The sequence below is a fragment of the Salvelinus fontinalis genome, chromosome 20 (assembly GCF_029448725.1).
Source record: "Salvelinus fontinalis isolate EN_2023a chromosome 20, ASM2944872v1, whole genome shotgun sequence".
NCBI classification, from domain to species: Eukaryota; Metazoa; Chordata; class Actinopteri; order Salmoniformes; family Salmonidae; genus Salvelinus; species Salvelinus fontinalis.
In genome coordinates this window covers 22,879,361-22,900,883 of record NC_074684.1, presented here as the reverse complement: position 1 = coordinate 22,900,883, position 21,523 = coordinate 22,879,361, and the positions used below count along the sequence as shown (strand labels likewise).

Genomic DNA, 21,523 nt, shown 5'->3' with positions numbered 1-21,523 from the left:
GAGCTGATTTGGCTGTGGGAGAATTCCACTTTAATATGAGGCTGAGACTTCATTCCTCAGGAGGTTTCAGACACAGATATAGAGCCGTTAAAAGGCAGATGATATTCAGACTACTGATTGATTGATTTATTGAAATTTGACTCCACCTGAGAGACAGATAGGAGGACGGAAGTGGTGGTGGGGTAGATCACTGTGTGTCAATCACACACAGCAGCTCCGTGCTGTAGAAGCATGTCGACTACACACACTCAACCATTAACTACAGACATGTCTACAGAAAGAAAAGTCATTCACAAGGAGCAGACGGCATGGCATTCAATAGGAATGAGCATTTGCAATCGGAGGTACTGAGCTTGTATGTAGGTCATATTCAGTAATTCAATATCTCCAAATGGCTATAAAGTAAAGTAATCTGATCACAGTCAATTATTGGACCGTCTTTTCCACACTGCCACAAATAGTCTCCTACACTTTAGCTATAAGCATTTGAATTAACTAGTCAACTGTGAAGCATTTTGTTGTTCGCCCCACTAAATGCCAAATTTTAGACAATGGGCATATATATATGTTGGTTGCCTGTATACTGCAGTCGTGACTCGAAGTAAAAGTGTGAGGTAGGACAGGCTGAATGTCTGTTTTGAATCATCAGACACTGACTGTGGAATAACGTTGTTCTTTCTCACCAGCATGTCTGTGAAACCTGTCAGATGCACCTCTTGCACGGCATGCTGTCTGAGAAACACAGGCCAGTATAAAACACTATAACACAGTAGAGTTTAAGACCATGCATGGAATACACTTCGTCCAAATTGTATGTGGAGTCAATGAGAATAATTTTAAGTGATTTAAACAGGGTGTGCCAGTGGTTTCCGCACACAGATCCTCAAAAGGTTCTACAGTTGCACCACTGAGAGCACATTGACTGGCTGCATCACCGCTTGGTATGGCAACTGACCATAAAGGTGCTACAGAGGGTAGTGCGTACAGCCCAGTACATCACTGGGGCTGAGCTCCCTGGCATCCAGAACCTATATACCAGAGGCGTCCGGTTGAGCAATGTAGAAAGAAGTCGCACAAGGTCTCTTCAACAACTTTTGTAAATAATCCTCAATTTCGCCTAAATTCATACTTCTCATGACCTCAAAAGTCATTTTTATTACCCAGTAAGCGTGTACCTAAGTTAGCATGAGAAAACAAGTCACACGCTTTGGAAAATCAACGGAAACAACGTCACATTCCACCAAATCAACTTCAGCTAAAATGGCTACCACCCTATCTTCACTGAAGGCGATATGGTTAACCAAATAACACTGGAGATCCTTGTCAGAGAGCTGGCGAAATCATGTGAAAGTTAGGCCGTATGGCTGGCTGCACTGGCTCCAATTCAGGCAACCATGGAAACCATCCAGCGTTCTGTGGTATCTTACGCTACCACACTGGCCGAAGTTGAGGCCGGGCTGTCAGGCCACAATGACCAACTCACTATGCTGGAAACCAGGCTTGACGATGTGGCCGCCGCAAACAAGTCTCTGCAGCTACAAGTGGAAGATTTGATTTCATGTTCAAAACGCCAGAATATCCACGTGATTGGACTGCCAGAGGATTCTGAGACAGGATATCCAACCCAGTTCATGGCGGAGCAGTTCAAGGAAGTTTTGGGCAATGAGGCTTTTCCCAATCTCCCTGAACTCGATAGAGCCCACCGCAGCCTTGCACCAAAACCTTGCCCGGGTGGCCAACCGCGTCCCATCATAATGCCAACCGCGTCCCATCATTGATACAAAGAAAAGGAGCTCGTTCTTCGGTGGGCAAGGGAACATGGCGACATCACTTTCCAAGGCCACAAGATCAAGTTCTACCAGGATTTCAATTCTAGCTTGGCGAAGAAACAGGCTGCATTCAACAACATCAAGTCCACTTTGTACAAGAAGGGTTTCCGCTTTATCCTGCCCGACTCCATGTCACCTTTAATGGCGAGGTCCATTTTTTTGAAAATCCTGAAAAAGCTGAGTCTTTCTACAGACAGCGCATACATTGAATGCCTGAATTGGGATTATTTCTCACCTGCCTGTATTATGTGAGTAACGTTAGTTCTGGTGACCGTGTGGACACTAGGCTACATACATCTATGGCCATCTATCGATCCATTTCTCGTTAAACAATCCTATGCTAAAGCGTGCTAGCTACAGTAGGTATGTTTGAAGCAGCACATAACTCGTTTCTGTTATTGACAATGACATACTATACTATCTCACTGCTCTTTAAACTTATAGTGGATCTTGTTTAGTTTCTTCATCAAAGACAATCGCTGTTAAAAGCACAGCATTTTGATTTCTTTAATTTTACTAAGGCTTTGAACTTGCTGCTCCACTAATGGCAATCTACAGCCTACATTGCAGTTTGGCATCCTTTAGGTCATTTTGGATACCAATGTTACTAGCTAGTTAGACACCGATCCTGTCCACCAATATTTGTGTATATACATTATTCATTTGGGATCTGCTTGATATATACAATTTTTTAATTGCATTTTTTACTCTTTATTTTTATGGATACTCTGAACTACCGTGGTTTATGTTGGCCATGATTGGTGATGTTGGTCACTGACAGGTCCTGAGTTACATTCACTTTATCTTGGACTCCACTACGACATTGGAGTCTTAATACTATCACTCCTCTCTTCCAAATTGTACTCTTGTTTAATTGTTGCACTAGCTGAAGAGTTTAGACCCATGGTTCGTTTGCTTAATTGTACATATCCAAATTGCTAGTTGTCCGTTTGTATACTTTTATTGAATTGTTTCCTCCTAACAACGTTTAACAATTTAACAATACAGGGACAGACACTTTTCATAGCCTACTGGTTAATTTAAAACGTTTCTCATTACTCAGCCCTGTGGCAACACCTAGCGGACTACATTCATTTTATGGCCATTGAAATACCACCGATCGCTGTTAACATTTTTCAATAACTGAAGCTGAAGTTTATACTCGTTGTTTAAAGTGTGACCGAAACCCAAAATGTACACTTGCCTATTGACATATTTAATTTTTTAAAATTACATTTAAGTCATTTAGCAGACGCTCTTATCCTGAGCGACTATCCAAGGGCGTATGTCACTTCTTTCCTAGGCCGGTTTGACCTCACTGCACAATTGATTCCAAGATGGTGTAGCAGTGTAGACGTGTTTTTGTTTCGTCCTCTCGTGTACGTTTGTATTTTTCGTATTTCTTGTATATATATATATTTTTTAATCTATCTCTTTTCGATTTTTAATTCGATTATACCTTCCGGTAACCTACCTCACCCAATGTGATACGGAATCACTATTATTTTTTAACTTTGGAACACATTCAATAACCCCCAGTAGCTAACCAGCTAATCAGCTACAAGCTATTTAGTCATTTTTAGCCGCTGCTAGCAGCTTTTACCTTCTGCACAGACACCAGCCCTGTTATTAGCCTGGATATTACTCACCAATTTACCAACATCGGACTGTCTCTCCACAACAACGCCGGATTCCTGCCGTAATCCCTGAGCCACTACTTCTGATCCTCACAGCTAGCTTGCAGCTAGGGCCACTGCCACGAAGCTAGCACCAGTTAGCAAATACAATTCTACAATACCTCTTTCGCCATCCGGCTTGGATTCTCTGTTGACACGACCACGTCTGGTCTGCAGACGAATACCCCATCCGTTGTGCCCTCAACCGGCCTCCGTCTGAGCAGACCCCCTCCGTCTGAGCAGACCACCCCCCGGGCTACTAACTTTAAACGCTGCGTGCTAGCGTAGTGGCGGCATCCCTGCTCCATCTATGGCTGCCCCTTGGACACTATGATCACTTGGCTACATAGCTGATGCCTGCCGGACTGTCCATTAATTCACGGTACTCCATTCTGTTTATTTGTGTTTTATCTGTCGGCTCTGTGTTTTAACTCAGGCTCTGTGTGTAGTTAATCCGACCCTCTCTGCCTAGTCGTCACCATTTTTACCTGCTGTTGCTGTGTTAGCTGACTAGCTGCTGTTATCTCACCTGTTGTTTTAGCTAGCTCTCCCAATCAAGACCTGCAATCACTTTATGCCTTACTGTATGTCTCTCTCAAATATCAATATGCCTTGTATACTGTTGTTCAGGCTAGTTATCATTGTTTTGGTTTGCAATGGACCCCGTAGTTCCACTCTCCGTACCTCTGATACCTCCTTTGTCCCACCTCCCACACATGCGGTGACCTCACCCATTGAGACCAGCATGTCCAGAGATACAACCTCTCTTATCATCACTCGGTGCCTGGGCTTGCCTCCGCTGTACCCGTGCCCCACCATACCCCTGTCTGCACATTATGCCCAGAATCTATTCTACCACGCCCATAAATCTGTTCCTTTTATTCCTTGTTCCCAACGCTCTAGGCGACCAGTTTTGATAGCCTTTAGCCGCACCCTCATCCTACTACTCCTCTGTTCCTCGGGTAATGTGGAGGTAAACCCAGGCCCTGCATGTCCCCAGGCACCCTCATTTGTTGACTTCTGTGATCGAAAAAGCCTTGGCCTCATGCATGTCAACATCAGAAGCCTCCTCCCTAAGTTTGTCTTACTCACCGCTTTAGCACACTCTGCCAACCCTGATGTCCTTGCCGTGTCTGAATCCTGGCTTAGGAAGGCCACCAAAAATTCTGAGATTTCCATACCCAACTATAACACTTTCCGTCAAGATAGAACTACCAAAGGGGGAGGAGTTGCAATCTACTGCAGAGATAGCCTGCAAAGTTCTGTCATACTTTCCAGGTCTATGCCCAAATAGTTCGAACTTCTAATTTTAAAAATTCATCTCTCCAGAAATAAGTCTCTCACTGTTGCCGCCTGCTACCGACCCCCCTCAGCTCCCAGCTGTGCCCTGGACAACATCTGTGAATTGATCACTCCCCATCTAGCTTCAGAGTTTTTTCTGTTAGGTCACCTAAACTGGGATATGCTTAACACCCCGGCAGTCCTACAATCTAAGCTAGATGCCCTCAATCTCACACAAATCATCAAGGAACCCACCAGGTAAAACTCTAAATCCGTAAACATGGGCACCCTAATAGACATTATCCTGACCAACTTGCCCTCCAAATACACCTCTGCTGTCTTCAATCAAGATCTCAGCGATCACTGCCTCATTGCCTGTATCCGCTATGGATCCGCGGTCAAACGACCACCCCTCATCACTGTCAAACGCTCCCTAAAACACTTCTGCAAGCAGGCCTTTTTAATCGACCTGGCCCGGGTACCCTGGAAGGATATTGACCTCATCCCGTCAGTTGACGATGCCTGGTCATTCTTTAAAAGTTACTTCCTCACCATATTAGACAAGCATGCTCCGTTCAAAAAATGGAGAACTAAGAACAGATATAGCCTTTGGTTCACTCCAGACCTGACTGCCCTCGACCAGCACAAAAACATCCTGTGGCGAACTGCAATAGCATCGAAGAGCCCCCGCGATATGCAACTGTTCAGGGAAGTCAGGAACCAATACACGCAGTCAGTCAGGAAAGCAAAGGCCAGCTTTTTCAAGCAGAAATTTGCATCCTGTAGCTCTAACTCCAAAAAGTTCTGGGATACTGTAAAGTCCATGGTGAACAAGAGCACCTCCTCCCAGCTGCCCACTGCACTGAGGCTAGGCAACACGGTCACCACCGATAAATCCGTGATAATCGAAAACTTCAACAAGCATTTCTCAACAGCTGCCCATGCCTTCCTCCTGGCGACTCCAACCTTGGCCAACAGCCCCACCCCTAACCCCCCCCGCTGCTACTCGCCCAAGCCTCCCCAGCTTCTCCTTTACCCAAATCTAGATAGCAGATGTTCTGAAAGAGCTGCAAAACCTGGACCCATACAAATCAGCTGGGCTTGACAATCTGGACCCCCTATTTCTGAAACTGTCCGCCGCCATTGTCGCACCCCCTATTACCAGCCTGTTCAATCTCTCCTTCGTATCATCTGAGATCCCCAAGGATTGGAAAGGTGCCGCGGTCATCCCCCTCTTCAAAGGGGGAGACACCCTGGACCCAAACTGTTACAGACCTATATCCATCCTGCCCTGCCTATCTACGGTCTTCGAAAGCCAAGTCAACAAACAGATCACTGACCATCTCGAAACCCACCGTACCTTCTCCGCTGTGCAATCCGGTTTCCGAGCCGGTCACGGGTGCACCTCAGCCACGCTCAAGGTACTAAACGATATCATAACCGCCATCGATAAAACACAGTACTGTGCAGCCGTCTTCATCGACCTGGCCAAGGCTTTCGACTCTGTCAATCACCATATTCTTATCGGCAGACTCAGTAGCCTCGGTTTTTCTAATGACTGCCTCGCCTGGTTCACCAACTACTTTGCAGACAGAGTTCAGTGTGTCAAATCGGAGGGCATGCTGTCCGGTCCTCTGGCAGTCTCTATGGGGGTACCTCAGGGTTCAATTCTCGGGCCGACTCTTTTCTCTGTATATATCAATGATGTTGCTCTTGCTGCGGGCGATTCCCTGATCCACCTCTAAGCAGACGACACCATTCTGTATACTTCTGGCCCTTCCTTGGACACTGTGCTATCTAACCTCCAAACGAGCTTCAATGCCATACAACACTCCTTCCGTGGCCTCCAACTGCTCTTAAACGCTAGTCTAACCAAATGCATGCTTTTCAACCGTTCGCTGCCTGCACCCGCACGCCCGACTAGCATCACCACCCTGGACGGTTCCTACCTAGAATATGTGGACATCGATAAGTACCTAGGTGTTTGGCTAGACTGCAAACTCTCCTTCCAGACTCATATCAAACATCTCCAATCCAAAATCAAATCTAGAGTCGGCTTTCTATTTCGCAACAAAGCCTCCTTCACTCACGCCGCCAAACTTACCCTAGTAAAACTGACTATCCTACCGATCCTCGACTTTGGCGATGTCATCTACAAAATAGCTTCCAATACTCTACTCAGCAAACTGGATGCAGTTTATCACAGTGCCATCCGTTTTGTTACTAAAGCACCTTATACGACCCACCACTGCGACCTGTATGCCCTAGTCGGCTGGCCCTCGCTACATGTTCGTCGTCAGACCCACTGGCTCCAGGTCATCTACAAGGCTATGCTAGGTAAAGTGCCCCCTTATCTCAGTTCACTGGTCACGATGGCTACACCCACCTGTAGCACACGCTCCAGCAGGTGTATCTCACTGATCATCCCTAAAGCCAAAACCTCATTTGGACACCTTTCCTTCCAGTTCTCTGCAGCCTGCGACTGGAATGAATTGCACAAATCTCTGAAGTTGGAGACTTTTATCTCCCTCAACAACTTTAACCTGTTGAGGACAGAGGGCGCTGTTTTCACTTTGGGGGAAAATCGTGCCCAATTTACATGGCCTCGTACTCAATTCTTGCTCGTACAATATGCATATTATTATTACTATTGGATAGAAAACTCTCTAGTTTCTAAAACCGTTTGAATTATATCTGTGAGTAAAACAGAACTCCTTTTGCAGCAAACTTCCTGACAAGAAGTGGAAAATCTGAAATCGATGCTCTCTTGTAGGGGCTGCCTATTAAAGTCCTTGATATTTATTCGTTTAGATGCACTTCATACGTCTTCCACTAGATGTCGACAAGGAGTGAGGGAAGAAATGGAGTGTGTAACTTGATCTGGGCTCGAATAAATGCTCTTTGTATGACGTGTCACCAGTTTCCTGTTTTCTGGAGAGCGCGTCAAGGGACCTGGATTTGCCTTCTGATAAGCTGTCGTTATGGACGAATAATATCTCCGGCTTTGATTTTATTTGATACATGTGACAATATCATCGTAAAGTATGTTTTTTCAATATAGTTGAATCAGATTATTGAAATTTTTTCGCGAGTTTTGCCGTGTTCCGTTCTCTTCCGTTTGTTGACATGGAGATTCGCGCCACTTGGCAAGTGTGCTTGCTAAATCGAGAGGGAAAAAGGCCGTTCTAAATCCAAACAACGATTGTTCCCGACAAAGGACCCCTTGTACAACATTCTGATGAAAGATCAGCAAAAGTAGGACCCATTTTATGATGCTATTTCATATATCTGTTGAACATGTTGTGCTAGTCGTTTGCGCCCAGCTTTTGGGTACTCTCTCGCTATACCTAAGCTGGATGTCGTAATTAAGTTATTTTTAGAATTCTAACACGGCGATTGCATTAAGAACTAGTGTATCTATCATTTCCTATACAACATGTATTTTTTAGTTTTGTTTATGAATAGTTATTTGGTCAGAATATGTGTGTCAGAAAAAGTGTCAGAAAAATATCCGGACGTTGTGGGAAAAAGATGCTACGTTAGCACAATGTATAACCACTGATTTCAGCTCTAAATATGCACATTTTCGAACAAAACATAAGTGTATGTATAACCTGATGTTATAGGACTGTCATCTGATGAAGCTTATCAAGGTTAGTCAAAAATTATATATCTTGCTGGTTTATTCGCTATCGCTAACGTGCCTATTGCTATCGCTAACGTGCCTTGATGAATGAATGCGGTAGTGTGGTAGGCTATTGTAGTAAGCTAATATAATGCTATATTGTGTTTTCGCTGTAAAACACTTAAAAAATTAGAAATATTGGCTGGATTCACAAGATGTTTGTCTTTAATTTGCTGTACACCATCAATTTTTCAGAAATGTTTTATGATGAGTATTTAGGTATTTGACGTTGGTGTCTGTAATTACTCTGGCTGCTTCGGTTCTATTTCTGACGGTAGCTGTGATTGTAGCTGCAATGTAAAACTGGTTTATACCTCAAATAGGCACATTTTTCGAACAAAACATAGATTTATTGTATAACATGTTATAAGACTGTCATCTGATGAAGTTGTTTCTTGGTTAGTTTGGTTTGTTCTTGGTTAGTTAGGTTGGCTTTGTGCATGCTACCTGTGCTGTGAAAAATGTCTGTCCTTTTTTGTATTTGGTGGTGAGCTAACATAAATATATGTGGTGTTTTCGCTGTAAAATATTTTAAAAATCGGACATGTTGACTGGATTCACAAGATGTGTATCTTTCATTTGCTGTATTGGACTTGTTAATGTGTGAAAGTTAAATATTTCTAAAAAACATCTTTTGAATTTCACGCTCTGCCTTTTCAGTGGAATGTGGGAGGAGTTCCGCTAGTGGAACGCCAGTGGTAGACAGGTTAAACATCTGCTATCCGAGCAGCTAACCGATCGCTGCAGCTGTACATAGTCCATCGGTATATAGCCCACCCAATTTACCTACCTCACCCCCATACTGCTTTTATTTATTTACTTTTCTGCTCTTTTGCACACCAGTATCTCTACTTGCACATGATCATCTGATGATTTATCACTCCAGTGTTAACTTCTTGACACTAGGGGGCGCCATTTCGACTTTGTAATAAATTGTTCCCAAATTAAACTGCCTCATACTCAATTCTTGCTCGTACAATATGCATATTATTATTACTATTGGATAGAAAACACTCTCTAGTTTCTAAAACCGTTTGAATTATTTCTCTGAGTGAAACAGAACTCATTCTGCAGCACATTTCCTGTCAGGAGTGAGATTTCAGAAATCGAGGTCCCTGTTCTGAGGTCGGTTTATAAGTCCCCATGTAAGCCATCTGGCTACATGCACTGCATACGCCTTCCTCTAGATGTCAGTAAGCGGGGAGAATTTGAATGGAGTGTATTGCGCAATCTGGGCCACTATAAATCATCATGGAACGGAAGTACCTATTCTTTTCAACTGGGCATCTGGGGCAAGAAGAAATCACAATGGCGTCCTGCAAACGCTTTCGTTTTAGTAGTTCTATATCTCCGGTCATGTTTTTATTCGTTATAGGTGTTAAAGACATCATAAGGTAGTTAATTTAAACCGACTTATAGCAGTTTATATTAGTTTATTGCGATTTTCCTGGATTTCTTTGGGACGCGCTTTCACTAGTTGGGCACCTCTCCAGTGGGTGGCTGTCGTTAGCTGCTATTTAGCATTGAGAAGAGGACATCTTTCAACGAAAAGACGATTGTTCTGGAGAAAGGACACCTTGCCCAAGATTCTGATGGAAGCTCGGCAAATAGTAAGCAATCTTTATGTTGTTAATTCGTATTTATGTTGACAAATGTCAAATAATAATTCCGCCATGAGACCGGTGCGGTCTCGCTTTAGCGCACGCTGTATGCTTGAAGTAACGTTAATTTTAAAAATGTAACCCAGCGATTGCATTAAGAACTAATTTGTCTTTCAATTGCTGTCCAACCTGTATTTTTTTAGTCAAGTTGATGAATAGTTTTCGATTAGAATAGGTGCCTCTCCAAGATGGCGCCGGACAGATTTCTTGAAGTTTTGGCCACTAATCACATTGTATAACCAAGAATTGTACCGCTAAATATGCACATTTACGAACAAACTCTATATGCATTGTGTAATATGATGTTATAGGACTGTCATCTGAAGAATTCTGAGAAGGTTAGTGAAAAAATTTATATATTTTGGTGGTTTATACGTTGTCGCTATTTTTTTGCCTTGAATCAATGCTGTTGTGATGTTTGCTATTGTGGTAAGCTAACATTGGCTGGATTCACAAGATCTGTGTCTTTAATCTGCTGTACGCTGTGTATTTTTAAGAAATGTTTTATGATGAGTAATTAGCTAATACACGATGGTCTCTGTAGTTATTCTAGTCGCTTTGGTGAGAGTTGTGATGGTGGCTGCAATGGTAAACTCTGATTTATACCTGAAATATGCACATTTTTCTAACAAAACATATGCTATACAATAAATATGTTATCAGACTGTCATCTGATGAAGTTGTTTCTTGGTTAGTGGCTATTTATATCTTTATGTGGTCGAATTTGTGATAGCTACTGATGGAGTAAAAAAATGGTGGAGTAAAGAAGTGGTGTCTTTTGCTAACGTGGTTAGCTAATAGATTTACATATTGTGTCTTCCCTGTAAAACATTTTAAAAATCTGAGATGATGGCTTGATTCACAAGATGTGTATCTTTCATTTGGTGTCTTGGACTTGTGATTTCATGAACATTTTATTATATGATATCCCTGTGGCTTTAGGCTAGGCTATGCTAGTCAGCTTTTTTGATGGGGATGCTCCCGGATCCGGGTTTGTGAGGCGTTAGAGGTTAATCTGCTAAATTGTAATTATTCGATTTATTGCCTACCTCCTCATGCCTTTTGCACACATTGTATATAGATTCTCTTTTTTCTACCATGTTATTGACATGTTATTATTGTTTACTCCATGTGTAACTCTGTGTTGTTGTCTGTTCACACTGCTATGCTTTATCTTGGCCAGGTCGCAGTTGCAAATGAGAACTTGTTCTCAACTAGCCTACCTGGTTAAATAAAGGTGAAATAAAAAAATTCAATAAAAAATAAAATAAAAATGTAGGGTAATCAACGAATGCTGAGTAAGAGAGAATTCCTGCTGCTCATCTCGTTCATAGTGACGAGTTTAGGATTTGTATTTTTCCCTTTTTATTTTTTGAAGGGTGTTGTACTATCATTTTAATTTATGTTTGGGATGGTGGGGAGGGGTACTTTTACTTTTTTTATTCAGATGTTTTGCTCATGCTGCTCCTTTCTCAATCTCTTTTTCATTTGATTTCTCCTCTTATACAGATTAATGTCTAGTTCAACAACAAGTCAAGATGGGCTTCCAATCAAACTTTAGGGCTTCCAATCAGACTGGTGACATGGACCATTTGCGGTTATGGGGGACAAATTAAGCGCTCCAGAGTATTTTCACATCTGAAGAGCCTGAATACTGATATCGCATTTCTTCAAGAAACGCACCTATGTGTTAACAACCATACTAGGTTGCGTAAAGCATGGGTTCGACAGGTTTTTTATTCTAATTTTAACAGAAAAGCCAGGGGAACAGCAATAGTGATTCACAAACGAGTAGTTTTCACCCTCACAGATAATTTCAGATCCTGGAGGACGTTATACAATAGTTAGTAGCACCCTCTTCCAAACCCCTGTAGTACTTGCGAATGTTTGCTCCCCTAACTGGGATGACACTATATTTATGACATCTCTTTTAGCCTCTCTCCCTAATCTTGACACCTCATCTTCGGCGGGGACCGGGTTATTGGGTTATGGGTTATATATGGGTTATTGAACCAAGACTTGACCGGTCTAATCTCAGAACACTTACTCCTTGCGGGATGGCAAAAGTTCTTTCTACATTCATGACCCAAATGGGTTGTGTTGATCCATGGCACTTCCTCCACCGGTCACAAAATACCTACTTTTCTCATGTTCATCAAGCCTACTCACGCATAGACTACTTTTCTCATGTTCATCAAGCCTACTCACGCATAGACTACTTTTCTCATGTTCATCAAGCGTACTCACACAGACTACTTTTCTCATGTTCATCAAGCCTACTCACGCATAGACTACTTTTCTCATGTTCATCAAGACTACTCACGCATAGACTACTTTTCTTATGTTCATCAAGCGTACTCACGCATAGACTACTTTTCTCATGTTCATCAAGCCTACTCACGCATAGACTACTTTTCTCATGTTCATGAAGCCTACTCACACATAGACTACTTTTCTCATGTTCATCAAGCCTACTCACGCATGGACTACTTTTCTCATGTTCATCAAGCCTACTCACACATAGACTACTTTTCTCATGTTCATCAAGCCTACTCACGCATAGACTACTTTTCTCATGTTCATCAAGCCTACTCACGCATAGACTACTTTTTTAGATAGAGCCCTTCTCCCCTCAATTGAAACTACAGAATATTCTGCGATAGTGATTTCAGACCATTCCCCCCACATTCTGGACTTAGCACTTACTCCGAATGCAAAAAAACAGTCAAATTGGAGATTTAACACAACTCTATTGTCTAACAAAGAATCCTGTGACTTTATTTCGACCAATATAGATGTATTCATTCAAACAAATAAAAATGATGACACCTCCCCTTCTATTCGTTGGGAAAGTTTCAAGGCTGTGTTATGGGGAAAGATAATTTCTTACAACGCTCATTATGTCAAACAAAGAAAACTGAAACATCAGGAATTGGTAGACTCAATCTTGGAAAAAGACCGGCAATATTCAACTTCACCATCCCCTGAACTACACGCAGAGAGGCTGAAACTTCAAACTCAATTTAATCTTCTTCCCACTGATAAAGCAGAGTTTCTGTTACAACAAACAAAGGGGACGTACTACGAATATGGTGACAAGGCCAGTCGCCTTTTGTCACACCAATTTAAACGCCAGTCCACATCTCATCTTCTCTCTCGGGTATATGACTCCTCCCATAATTGTACAAGTGATCCCTCTAATATTAATTCAACTTTCATGTCATTTTATTCGAACATCTACAAATCCGAACCCCCATCAGATAATACGGCTATGGACAACTTTTTAGATAACTTGGATATCCCATCCATTGATATGGACATGAGTAAAGTTCTGGACAACCCTCTGCAACTTTACGAGATAACAAAGGGTCTAAAGTTAAAACCTTTTCTCAATAGGGGTGCTGTTTGCACTTTGTAATAATTTCGTTCCCAAATTAAACTGCCTCGTACTCAATTCATGCTCGTACAATATGCATATTATTATTACTATTGGATAGAAAACACTCTCTAGTTTCTAAAACCGTTTGAATTATATCTGTGAGTAAAACAGAAATCGAGTTGGAGCAATTTTCCTATGAGGAAGTGAGAAATCTGAAATCTGCAGGCTGTTCTGAGGTCGGTTTATTAATTTGCATGTCTTCTATTGGTTGAGATGCACTGCATACGCCTTCCCCTGGATGTCAGCGAATAGTGAGAATTGAAATAGAGTTGCTAGGCAGATCTGAGGCCTTATAAATGGGCTGGCAACGTGGGGTCCTCCCTTTATTCTCTTCGCCATGAAGCAAAACAGACCTCAGGATGGCGTTCTACAAAGCTCCCGTTATAGCCCTTAGATATATCCGGCTCTGATTTTATTCGATATAGGTGTTAAAGACATCATAATGTTGTTATTTTAAACCGAGTTATAACAGTATATTGCGATTTTCGGGTATTTATTTGTGCTGCGTTCTAGGGAATTGGGTACGTCTGGTCCACATGGCTAATGTTTACTGCTAATTCCAACGTTGAAGACGACAATCTACAACCGAGCAACGATTCTTTTGGAAAAAGGACAACTTGCCCAAGATTCTGATGGGAGCTCATCAAAAAGTAAGAACTATTTATGATGTTAATTCGTTGTTCTGTTGAAAAATGTAAAACTCATATTCCGCCATTAATTTCGGTGCGGTCTCGCTTTAACTCACGCTGTATGTCGTAGTAACGTTAATTTTAAACATCTAACACAGCGATTGCATTAAGAACTAATGTATCTCATTTGCTGTCCAACCTGTATTTTTTAGTCAAGTTTAAATTTAGTTACTGATTAGATTAGGTGCCTCTCCCAAGATTTCTCCCGAGATATTGTTGGCAGCTTGGCTACTATTCTCATTGTATAACCACGATTTGTGCCGCTAAATATGCACATTTTCAAACAAACTCTATATGTATTGTGTAATATGATGTTATAGGACTGTCATCTGAAGAAGTTTGAGAAGGTTAGTGAAAAAATGAATATCTTTTGCTGGTTTATTCGTTATCGCTATTGTTGGCTTGAATCAATGCTGTTGTGTGGTTGGCTATTGTAGTAAGCAAATATAATGCTAAATTGTGTTTTCGCTGTAAAACACTTAAAAAATCTGAAATATTGGCCGGATTCACAAGATCTTTGTCTTTCATTTGCTGTACGCTGTGTATTTTTCATAAATGATTTATGATGAGTATTTAGGTAATTCACGTTGGTCTCTGTGGTTATTCTAGTTGCTTTGGTGAGAGTTGTGATGGTGGCTGCAATGGTAAACTATGATTTATACCTGAAATATGCAAATTTTTCTAACAAAACATATGCTATACAATACATATGTTATCAGACTGTCATCTAGTGAAGTTGTTTCTTGGTTAGTGGCTATTTATATCTTTATTTGGTCGAAATTGCGATAGCTACCTATGCAGGAAAAAAATGGTGGACAAAAAAAGTTGTGTCTTTTGCTATCGTGGTTAGCTAATAGATTTGCATATTGTGTCTTCCCCGTAAAACATTTTAAAAATCAGAAATGATGGCTGGATTCACAAGATGTGTATCTTTCATCTGGTGTCTTGGACTTGTGATTTAATGATATTTAGATGCTAGTATTTACTTGTGACGCTATGCTAGGCTATGCTAGTCAGCTTTTTTACTGGTGGGGGTGCTCCCGGATCCGGGATTGTGATGAAGTAGAAGTTAATGCAAAGTAGCAAGGCCCCAGGCCCTGATGGCTTCCCCGTTGAATTTCATTTGAAAAAATCTGATCAACTCAGTCCTTGACTATTAGATATATTCACCGACTCATTATCACAGGGCCACACAAGTCATAGACTGTTCTCTCTGCTACTGCAAGGCAAGCGGTACCGGAGCGCCAAGTTTGGGTCCAAAAGGCTCCTGAACAGCTTCTAACCCCAGGACTGCTGAACAGTTCATCAAATGGCTACCCTGACTATTTGCATTGACCCCCTTTTTATTTGCACTGACTTTCTTGGACCAGCTCTATGCACACTCAATGAACTCTACCCAGACACTCACACATACTACACTGATACTCCAACACTACACTGATACTCTAACACACACAGACTACATACGCTCACACACATGCATATTGACGCCACACACACACTTTCACTGCTGCTACTCTATTTATTATCAATCCTGAATGCCTAATACATTTTACCCCTACCTACATGTACATATCACCTCAACCACCTTGTACATTGACTCGGTAGAAGTACTAGATCTCCTTAAACACTCCAACCAGAACAAAAAAAGCCAAAATACCAAAAATCTAATCTATCAGAGGTTTCCTTTTCTCTCCCACTCTCCTCTTAGAAAAAGTCCAGTCAGCTTTCAAAAGAAGCTTAAGGGCAGGCATCAGAATAGACCACCAGAAATGCCATTACGGATTTAATCTCCAAAATGCTGTGATGACAAAGACTGGGGATAACTGGGGTCTGAGACATTCACTGGGGCCCGGAACACAAACAATTGCAGAACATCTCTCCATGTCCCAAATACCAAGTAGACAGGAGCATGATGCATGCTCAGAGCAGAGACACACTGTCCTCCCATGCAGAGCTTCAAGTGCAACTCCACGAGGCCTTTCTTGTCTTGCGTGTTACAAAGGGCCTAGAGCCCGTGTTGTAGTGGGCCTGAACAGGAATGAAATGCTCCTATTAGTCCAGTTCAGAATACATCTGTCTGAGTGGGCACCTCCTGGGGCCAAATAAACACTTAGAGCCCAGGGCCTTGGAAAAACCACAGACATTTGATGCTGTATGGTAAAAGGGTCATTGGATGCGTTATTCAAGGAGGTAGGCCTGTGTTTAACACATCTGTCGGGTTTAAAACAAGAACAAACTTGCTTATTAATTCGTAATCCCGGGAAAAACTGGCAGATGGATAACATGCTGACAAAACATTTACAAGTGCAAGTCTGAATAAATAAATAAATAAGAGAAATGATACGGAGGCTGCTGATTTTGAGGAAAACTACATTTAAAATCCATACCGTTGCAAAATCACTTGACACATTTTGTCAGGTATTGATTCACCATGCATAATCTAAAGCTTCAGAAAATGAAGGGAACAATACCTGGCTGCAAATAGATTTTGTTGAGGCTACACATAAAAAAAACATACATTTCTCTCGCAGGTGCTAAGATAAGCAACTTCTCTCACTGTCGCCTAACCTGTAGTCTAATAAAACTAAGATATAAGACTCCTTGTGCTGCTCTGAGTCGTCAGCAACTTCCACTCTTAGAGGAGTCTTATTGTTATTGAATAGAAGGGGGTAGATGTTCCTCTGTATTGCCTCACTCACTAGACCATGGTCTACCATGACCTATGTTTTACTGAGGGGGCATGGTCATTTTACAAAACCATGTTGCCTTTTTTAAACCAGACCAAGATGGAAACACTGGACAAAGCATGCAGTAAACATGTTCTTGGGAAAAGTTGTGTGCATGAAAAACTGGAAGCTGAGATGTAGTGAAGGATACCCCATTAGGCCTTGGAGCAACTGAAAATACTCACTTTCCTGTGCCCAAGTCACAAAGATCAAAGACAAAGGTACTGGAAATAAAAGTATTACAATTAATTGTTTGTCAGATCAACCAATAAGAATGAGGTTAGGCTTGTTCTTGCTAGTGCTGACTGACCATATGAAAGCCTGAATAGTGTTCTTCTAATTAGGGGTCCATTTTGAATACATCTCACCCAGTAACAGCTGTTCCTCTCCTGCAGCGTCTACCTTTTGGTTAATGGCCATCTCTCCCAAGAGTCATTCGCACCTGATTTTCTGATAGGTGAGCAAATAAATGAGTTTGCTACTCTGTTACTTAGGCAACCACAGAGATATTACAAAGCAAATACTAAATGGTAACTGCAGATAAATATAATTTAAAAAGACTCTGTAACTACTGGAGTTATTTCATGTTATTGTACACACACATCACAACTAAATGAATGTGTGGTATTTGGCCAACTTCATGTGAACTGTAGCCAGCAAAGGTTTGAAAAGTGTCTATTTTACAAGAAAGAATCGAGTTAACCTCTTACATGCAGTGGTTTATTGTTCCAAATCGTGTGAGAGCAGAACTAGCCTTTTCTGGAGAAAGGGCCATTAACAGAGCTACAGTGAGACAGCTGCACAGAGACCATATTGCGCATTCAAGGTGGCATTGTACAACAGCCAGGAGTCATCAGGTCACATTGAATCAGGACAGGGGCTCCTGTCGAACAACAGCACAGCTCAGTAACTCACCCTTCACCGGTTGTCCCATTTGCGCTGCGGCCAGATGGAAGCAACAGAAAATATATAAGTGGATTAGCACACCGATTTGTGTCTTTTCATCGCAGAGCAGCATTGCTTTATGAAATGTAAAGTGATCTTCTAGTTCATTTCATAATCTCATAATTTACGAATCAATCTCCAAAATGTGTAATTTGCCCATTTGTCATCCTGTTTTTTTGATTACTCTAATGTATTAATCCATGGTTAAGACTTTCTGATGAATATAAACAGCTGTACGCCCCCCCCCCCCCCCCCCCCCCCGTGGTGAATTAATCTGATGATGCAGGTAAGGAATGTGTGTATGCGCTTTGTAGAGAAATAGTTATAGAGGCCTCTGTTAATCAGCAATAAAAAGGGGTATAGAGGCAGTGGCTAATGATTATGGGCTAAATATCTGAACAAATCAGATTCTTAAAGGGGCAGTGCATGAGATTTTACAGTTTCACTTTATGATACTTTTTTATTTAACCTTTATTTAACTAGGCAAGTCAGTTAAGAACAAATTCTTATTTACAATGACGGCCTACCAGGGAACAGTGGGTTAACTGCCTTGTTCAGGTGTGAACGACAGATTTTTACCTTGTCAGCTCGGGGATTCGATCCAGCAACCTTTCGGTTAATTACCCAACACTCTAACCACTAGGCTACCTGCCGCCCCTTCCACACTATGAAGTCGAAATAACACTCTGAAATTGTGAAAATTATTATTAAAATCCCCCTTTTTCTGTAAGAGCTGTTTGGGGGGGAAATCCTGGAATTTCATCCTGTTTAGGTGGAATGTAGTTTTTGGCCCAGATCATGACCTCACAATCAGATCTAGTTAATCATGACTAGTCATATTTTATTTGCATATGTATCTTCCTACTATGAAGGTGTAAGCGGGTAGGCTCTAGACGATCCTATCTGCCAATCAGGGCTATGTAAGTAAATAAATAAAAATATGTATTAACAGGCCAACAAGATCAGACTGAGCTTCATTTTTTTATGGCAAAAGGAGGCTCAGGGAAATACATTTTAAAATGTTTTAGTTATTTTCATGAACACAGTCATTTATTAGACATACCATGATGATACAATTTTTAAAAGACTGCATGGAATGGGTATTTCAAAAACGTGCTAATTCTTTCAAAACTAAGAGAGACAGATTGCAATGCAGATGAGAGATCAACTATTAAAAATAAATCCTAAGTGATTGGGACTTCGAGGAAATTGAATTTACATATATTTAAAATGACAGATTTCACAGGTTTGGTTGGAATTAACAATTTAAATGTTTATAGACAACAGGACTCCACCTCCTGCTGTTTTTCCAAGGCCCCTGGGACAAGGTATGAGAGGAGACGTCAACAGTATCGGATTTCATTTACACAAGAGAAAAAAATAATATGTTTGACCATTCCAAATAGTCTAGTAGTAAGCGTATACATTAGACTACAAGAAATAAGTCGTTTGAATTAGTGGTTTAACCATTAAATCTGGTTGTTTATTTGAAGAACTTATTGAAGAACAACAGTTTTGTCAATGAAGGTGAAAAGCGAGGAATACAAAAATAAATGTAAACCTGAGAGTAACTTTGTAATTCTGTATTGTATGGTTCCATCTCCGTTTTTATTGTTGCTCATTACTGTACAACCATACCATGCCATATTTCAGGTAACATGATCGAAGTGTCCATACAGACCAATTCAATGTTGTGATCAAACAGAAATCATGGATCCGAGAACTTCTCAAATATGCTACATACGGATGCATGCAACCACGAAAGGATGGTCTCAAATACTTTCGTTCAAGGACCAGTCAACATTCTGGGACGTAACCGTATATTTTCAACGCAAATTTGCTCTCTATTAGTCTACCTGCAATAAAGCCACGGCAGGAATCGGACCCGATTTAGGAGTATTGATTCGAGAAACATTCTCAGAAAGATTAACATAATTTGCAAAGGTATATTTTGCATATAACTTTTTTTCTGGATCAACAAAATGTAACAACGCACACCTTGATTTAAATTACTCCAACTCAAACATTACCACCAACTTTCCTCTGCTCCGCGTCTATAATTTCTTTCACATAAAGGTTTAAAGATCCTTACCTGTCGTGAATTGAGCCCCAACGCTTAGAATTGAAAAGTAGAGTAGTATGAAGCCAAGTCTACACGTATCCATGTTTGTTTACAGAGTTTTTTAAAGTTTTAAAGCAGTTCGAGACGCGAATTATTCCTGTGGATTCCAGCGCTCCATTCTCACCGCTTCACTCTCGCGGACAGCCTACTTTGTTTCTCCGTGAGTGGAAAGAAAGTCCATGACGTCAGTATTGTCCCCTATTCAAACGGTTCTGCTCAGACTAGGTGCTCTGAGATCGACTGCAGGCTCCCCCTAATGTCGGCAAAGCGCTATAACCGCTTAGGTTGCATGCGTCTTTTTCTCTCCAACGGAACATAAAGTGTGTCCAGTTGAATTTCGGTTGCATTAAATTGTTGATTAACCTGAATTTAATGAGTATGTTGCCTATGGAATAGTAGCTCCAAGAAATGCATTCAGTAAAAACTGAACATCACTTGTGACCAATCCACAAGGACAGTGTCACTTATCACCAATATATAATTCATAGAGAGTGGTGCACGAGTGCCACTATGTTCCACCTGTTTACTGGAGGGGGGAATCATAGATGTGTCTCATGAAAAGAAAAGGGGAGGAATTAAAGTTGCAGAGTGAGCTGTTTTGTTATTGGACGGGTAGTATACTTGTAATAACTCAGTAGAATCCCTCTGTAGACACTATAGGGACTTGATTTGAATTGTAAATATGTGTTGCAGATTAAGCAGATATCAAACCTCAAAATCCCTGATTACAGTAGCATACCAATCACGCAACAGCAGCAATTTACTTAACTCTCCCATTAATTCATAGGAAGTACTTATCTCTATGTATTGGTCACTTTTAGGAGACTTGAGGATGACTGCTGACAATTTGCTGCCTTCATGCCTTCATGGGTGTCAAGTCAGTCTGATAGTGACATGATAGAGAGATGTAAGGAGAGAGGAAATGTAACCTGATTGTATTTAATCTGGGCTTATAATTATACACCATGGACAGTGAGTCTGTGAGTCTGTCAGACTAGGCTTACCATACTTGATGCTCAGTTCAGCTCTGCTCCAATGAGACTCACTGACTCTTCAGGGAGGGTTTGAGAAGCAGGCCTGGCTGCCATGTAAACAGCTGAGATCAAACTGCTTCTGCATCTCCCTGCGAAGGGTGGGTGGGCCGAAGAGCCTTTGGATGGTGCCAAACTCAGGTGTCAGAAATGTTTGGACAGCATAGTCAGCTCTGCTCTTGCCTTGCAACACTTACCAAATAACCCTGCTTTGCTCTTTCTGAAACACACAGAGGAAAACTATTTGGATTGACGAATCGAGATGGGGAAAAGAAAGAAAGAGCCAAGCAGACAACACAGTGAATGTGTTAACGGTGCTCAAGGTTGCAGGTCAGGCCTCGGTATTCGCTAAATAAAAGGGCAAGAAACATAAACCAACTCTTCAAACATCCCTTTTGATAGAAAGAGTGTAGAGTTCTAGAGGGCTGTAGGTAGG

The 21,523-nt window shown here is 41.4% G+C and overlaps 1 protein-coding gene across 21 annotated transcripts in view; it reads right to left on the bottom strand.

The window, feature by feature from the left end:
- LOC129817527 (receptor-type tyrosine-protein phosphatase kappa-like) overlaps positions 1-20,263 on the bottom strand; it is a 183,833-nt gene extending 163,570 nt beyond the window's left edge. For 7 of the 21 annotated variants that reach the window (XM_055872887.1, XM_055872889.1, XM_055872897.1 and 4 more), the window contains exons 1-2: positions 20,027-20,259; positions 17,905-17,928 (exon numbers count right to left, since the gene is read on the bottom strand). In XM_055872887.1, the coding sequence (XP_055728862.1) occupies positions 17,905-17,928; positions 20,027-20,099 (97 nt within the window). In that variant the 5' untranslated portion in view covers positions 20,100-20,259. Of the gene's footprint in view, positions 1-17,904; positions 17,929-20,026 lie in introns of all 21 variants that reach the window. The other 14 variants (XM_055872875.1, XM_055872877.1, XM_055872881.1 and 11 more) reach the window with 6 other exon arrangements.
- Positions 20,264-21,523: the final 1,260 nt, after the last annotated feature.